Genomic DNA, 5,694 nt, shown 5'->3' on the forward strand with positions numbered 1-5,694 from the left:
GAGGCCCTTCCTGCCTCTGGAAGGTCCTGGAGCCAGTTCAGCTCTGTCCTGAGTGAGGGAGGGGTGTCCTGTCCCTGCCCCCAAGCAGAGGCTCTGGAAGTGAGGCGGGCAGGGCCTGGAGGTCAGATGGCGGATTCCCTACGGTAGGAGATGTTGTCCAGTGGGAGTGTGGCTTGCATGCGCTCCAGGTCGAGGTGGCTGCCAAACTCCAGCATCCGGATGATGCCCGCCTCCTCCTTGGAGCCTGCCTCCAGGCCCAGGCCTGCGGCCAGGCGGCGCCAGCCGCAGCCTCCTCCTCCATCTCCTCTTCCTCCTGGCTCATGAGGGCCAGCTCGTTCTCGTAGCAGAAGGCACTGGGCGGGGGCGGCGGGGCGGGCAGCACCGTGATCTTGCTCTCCTGCAGCTCCCGCGCCGAGCAGCAGGGCGTGCCGGCCACCTCGTAGGTCTTGTGGAAGCGTGAGTAGTCCACCTTGTAGTGGCTCTTCTCCTCGAAGACCACGGGCTCGAAGCGGTGGCCCCACAGGATCTCGCTGGCCAGGTAGGAGCTGCGGGCCTGGGTGGTCATGGCTGTGGCCTCCACCATGCCCTCGAGGATGACCACGATCTCGAAGTCCTCCGACTCCAGCTCCTCCTTGCCCATGCCGTAGAGCGGGCTGTCCTCGTCAATCTCGTGGACGATGATGATGGGCGACACCAGGAAGATGCGGTCCAGGCCGATGTCGTAGCCCACGTTGAGGTCCCGCTGGTCCAGGGGCAGGTACTCGCCCTCCTGCGTCATGTAGGGCTTGATGAGCTGGGCCCGCACGTGCGCCTCCACGATGTGGCTCTTGCGCAGGTTGCCCACGCGCCACATCAGGCAGAGCTTGCCGTCCCGCACCGAGATGACCGCGTGGTGGCTGAACAGCAGCGTCTGCGCCCGCTTCTTGGGCCGCGCCATCTTGGCCATGATGGTACCGATCATGAAGGAGTCGATGACGCAGCCCACGATGGACTGGACCACCACGGCGATGACGGACAGCCCCCCGCCCCGCCCCGGACCCCGTAGCCGATGGTCGTCTGCGTCTCCACCGAGAACAGGAAGGCGCCCAGAAAGCCGTTCACGTGCATGATGCAGGGCTTGGGGGCTGCCGGGGCCGCCCCGCCACTGCCCCCCGGGCCCCCTGTCGCGGGCGCCGGACTGGGCTCCAGGTCACCGTGGAAGAAGGCGATGCACCAGAAGAGCAGGCCAAAAAAGAGCCAGGAGACGAGGAAGGCCGCGGAGAAGATGAGGAGCATGTAGCGCCAGCGCGTGTCCACGCAGGTGGTGAAGATGTCCGCCATGTAGCGCTGAGACTTGTTGCTCAGGTTGGCGAAGTAGACGTTGCACTGGCCGTTCTTCTTGACGAAGCGGTTGCGGCGTTTCCGCCGGGGCACGTGGGCCTGCCCGTTGCGGCTGTGCCCGTGCATGTCCTGAAGCCGTCCTGGTCACCTGGGAAGATGCAGGGCCTGGGGAGGAGAACCAGAGAGTGAGAGGCCAGACAGCACGACACACAGCACAGGACAGCCAGCCAGAACCCAGCCTGCCACTGTCCTGCTAGGCGGGATGTCACGGCGGAGGTGGCGCTGATGACAGGACCCAAGCCAGAGTCCCTGAGGCTGGCCCAGCTTCAGTACTGGGGTCTGTTCAACCACAAAGTAAGGCCATCAGGATCCAGGTCCTTGTCCCTGCCCCTCCCCCCCTCCCTTGACCACCGTTCTAGAAGCTTCCTGATGTCCATCTCGGCTCCACCCTCCTATCATCTGTTCTGCTCATGATGCCCTGTGGATGCTCTGTCCCTCCCCCAGGTGCAGCCTCTGCATTCTCAGGGCTCTGGGCGCTGCCGTCCTCCTGTGCTGTCTGGTGCCGTAACCACTGGCCACCTGCGGCTCTGCACCGAGTGAAAATTAGGCAAAACGCATGAGCTTCAGCTTCTCCTTTGCATATGTCACGTGCTCAGTGGCCACACGTGGCCAGTGGCCACCATTCCGGACAGAAGAGATACTGGCCATTCCCATCGTGGTGGGAAGTCCCAGTGGGCAGCCTGGGACCTCAGTCCAAACTCCTCTCGGACTCTTCTCTCCCAGCATTGCTTTGGGTCCCTAAGGCTCAGATTCCTGTCCTGTCCCCACATCTGCTGGGGGGCAGTGGCAGGTGCAGAATCCAATGAGGTGGACAAGACAAAGGACGGGGAGCCCGAGCCTTGCCTCCTAGGTAGGCATTGCTATGCCACGTCACAGATGGCTCAGAGAGGGAGTGTGACCTGCCTCAGGCCACACAGCTGACGAACAGCAGATCCAAATTCAGTTAGTATCAACATCAGCGACGCCTGCTGCTGTCTAGCTACGTCCCCGGGACACATCTGCCTCTCTCTCAGAGCCTCAATGTCTTCATGGGTGAGGTGCAGACCCAAACTCCCTGCCTCCTGGCTGCAGTCTAAGGAGACAGGAGGACTCTGGTAAACCAGCCTCTGCCTTCCTGCTTCCCCCGTCCCCGGAGCTGCTGTCAGTGTGCCCAGCTGTTCCAGCGGGGGAGGCCCCCGCCCCGCCGGGGAGCGGGCACATCAGCTGCCCATGGAGGGCAGACCCTCGCCCCACCCCTCCCTGGCACTGGGTCCCCAGGAGAGAGATGGTACTGCCCAAGCCCAGAGGTTTGGCAGGGCCAGGACCGGGCCTGGGCTCCCGATAACGTTTTGGCCCAGAATTATATAAGGCTGGAGTTTCTATTTTCTGTTCTATTCTTCTTCCTGATCTAATTGTGCATCTGTGCAATGTTTATACACTTCCCCGGTTCAGGACAACTCGGTTGCTGCAGCAACCGGTGCGCGCCAACGCTGTAATTTAGAGATCAACAGCTTCAGAGCCTGCCTCTTCCCGGGAGAAACTCCCTCTCCCAGTCCAGGGAGAGTGCACCCTGCCCCCACCTCCTCCCCCGCGGTTGCCCCACCCGGACTCCTGTTCCTCTCCCTGTCCCCTCGCTCTCCCCCCACAAAGGAGCTCCCTGAGCCCCACAGTCCTCGCGTGAGACTTGGGCAAGTTATTGGCCGCTCCAAACCTCGGTGTCCTCATCTGGAAAATGGGAGCAGGGAGAGCCATCACTCTGAAGGCCTAACTGGTCGCGAAGGCGAGGCCTCTGATGCAGCATGGGTGCTCTGAAGGTCATAGCTAGCTGGGGTCCCAGGCCCTCTGTGTCTCCTCCCCCAGAGTTGCCGAGGGGGCTGGGGCCCGCTGTGCCTCTGGCCTATAAGCAGTTTTCAGAGAGCTCTTCCTTTGCCACCCATCTCCCCCTGCTCTGCCCCATGGCCGTAAGTGCCTTCTAGGGGACCCAGACAGTCGGAGCAAGAGCAACCTGGGATCGCCAAAGCCAAGACCATTCCACACCTGAGGCCAGGGACGTCCCGAGATGGGAAGACTTGCCGAGGGTCCCAGTTGGGTCCCAGAATGAGGCCCAGTGGGCCAGGCCTGACCAGCCTCCTCACCCCTACCTACCCAGAGCTACTGGAAGACGAGACCCATCAGCCTCACCCACAGCCTCCCTGGGGAGGTCGCAGCAGGCCCAGGACCACTGTCCACAGGTCTCCAGGAGAAAGAAGGGGTGAGGTGTGGCGGCCTCGTCTTCAATAGATGAAGGCTCTGACCAAGGGCAAGCACAAGCCAGGGTTCTGGACCCCTAGTTCTCTGACCATGGGACTGGCTGCTGGCCTGGCGGGTTCACCTAGTGTGCAGAGGGGGGCTCTTCAAGGGGCTCCCACCCTCCAGGAGGGACGCTGCCGGTGTCAGGCCTTCCCCACTCCACAGTGCCACTCCTCTCCTTCACTGAGTGGAGGTGTGAGCCTCATGGCCCAAGGTCAGCCCCAAGATTCCACCGATTCTTGTCACCATTTCACATCCTTCTTCAGCCCCTGCCCCCACAGTAGCCTACAGGGCCTGGCTCACCCCTCACCCCTACAGCTCCAACAGCAGGTTTCCTGGGACCTGGGACAGTGTCTCCCCAGACCTGTCACCCTCCACTGAGGAAGAGCCTGCCACCCGGGAGAAGCCTGTCCCCCTGAAGACCCTCAGCTGGCTGGGGAGGGCCCAGTGCCAGTCGGCAGTGACCTGCTCAAATAATCAAGCACTATGGACCAGTGGATGGGGAAATGTTTACGTTGCTGGACTCCCAAGTAGTTGACCGTGGTTCAAATCCTGTACCAGGTGGCTTAAAACTCACACTGGGTGCATGTGTGTGCGTGCCCAAGATTCCCAGGGGGAGAATGGAGGAGAAGGGATTGGCGTGTGGCCATCCCCCTGGGGTGACTTCTCGCTTTCTCTCTGGCAGGCACATGCGCCCTATAGCAAAAACCTCTCCTAAAAAGGAAAGAAAGAGGCAAGCGCTCGGCCACCACGGACCCCTCGGAGGGCCTGACGCGTGGGCTGCCCACATGACGGCTTCCCCAAAGATGAGAAGCTGGGCATCGTCTACTCGTGGCAGTGGCCATTCTCTGTGTTTGTCACACAGGGCCTCCTGGGAAGGAGGGAGCGACGACAAGAGTGGCAGGAGAGAGACGAAGGCACAGGCAGGACCAGCCTCCTCTGCACAGAGATTTTCAATTAAAAAAAAAAAAAAGAAAAGAAAGAAAGCCCTGGTCCTTTAACTGCCTGCGGGACTCCTGTTCTTTGGGAAGCCCGGAGCCGGTCCTGCGTGCCTGCACCTAACGTGCACCAGAGAACACTCGGTTTCAGGTACAGAGGCCTGAGGCGGAGGCCCCGGGAGGCCAGGAGGCCAGCCTCCCTCTGTTCCTGCCTTCTCATGGGACCTTTGTGGCCACACTTGCTCTTTCAGTCCAGGGGCCTCTGTCCTGCCTGGCCTCTTCTCGGGGCTTTCCTGAGGGTCACAGAGCTTGACGTAAAATGACAGAGCCAGAGGGACTGTGAGGAGGGGTCTAGGGCTCCCCCAGGCCTGAGCGCAGGCCACTGGCCCGCGGCAGAGTGAGAAGGGAGGACATGGGAGCTGCCAGCCTTTAGCCCAAGGAAATCCTTTAGGAAATTATGCGGACAGAGATGCTGGCTGCTTCTAAAACTTATGTCCTACAGAAAAACAAAAACAAAAACAAAGCGTTTTTGACCTCCTTTCTTGGCAGAATGAACTAGCAATGCTACACTGATGACCGAACGTTTTCCCCTCTTCCTTTTACTGTGCTGCGAATGTCCAAAGTCTGGAAGTTCCTAGTCCAGCCTTCGCTGGCCAACTAGGGAAACCAAGGCCCAGAACAGGACTGAGGTGCAGTGGGTCAGCAGCTGGCCGAGGTCCTGGGCCTCAGCAGAGCCGTGAGGTGACCTGCGTGCCCTCGGAGTAGCTGCTCCGGGAGAACGCATGCTGGCACGGGCTCCTCGGGGCGCCCCCTTGATTTGGGGACGCATCACTGCATCCCTCTGTTCCTCAGCAGTTTTTATCCGGCGCCTCCCGAGCAAGGGCAGGGGGATTGCTCCTCTTCCCAGGCGAGCTGCAGGCTGCACAGGAGGCAGGGCGGAGCAGGGTCACAGGCACACAGAAGTGACACAGCTGACCTCCAGCTCACTTTGGCTGGCCGTTGGCCCCCTCGCCGCTGGCCCTGGCCTCTGACCCCTGGCTCCCTTCCCCTGCCAGAATGTCCTGCCCAGTCTGGCTCCCCTAGAGCCCTTCTGTCCCTCCAGCCTGCA

General features: G+C 61.3%; 1 protein-coding gene across 1 annotated transcript in view; it reads right to left on the minus strand.

Annotated features, from left to right (window-relative positions):
- Positions 1-38: 38 nt before the first annotated feature.
- The window catches only part of KCNJ4 (potassium inwardly rectifying channel subfamily J member 4), a 9,034-nt gene continuing 3,378 nt past the window's right edge, over positions 39-5,694 (minus strand). The window contains 3 exon segments of the mRNA XM_014590450.2: positions 39-271; positions 274-1,011; positions 1,014-1,485. Of these exon segments, the coding sequence (XP_014445936.1) occupies positions 123-271; positions 274-1,011; positions 1,014-1,446 (1,320 nt within the window). The 5' untranslated portion in view covers positions 1,447-1,485 and the 3' untranslated portion in view covers positions 39-122.

This window comes from Tupaia chinensis, unplaced genomic scaffold, assembly GCF_000334495.1.
Source record: "Tupaia chinensis unplaced genomic scaffold, TupChi_1.0 Scaffold000450_1, whole genome shotgun sequence".
NCBI classification, from domain to species: Eukaryota; Metazoa; Chordata; class Mammalia; order Scandentia; family Tupaiidae; genus Tupaia; species Tupaia belangeri.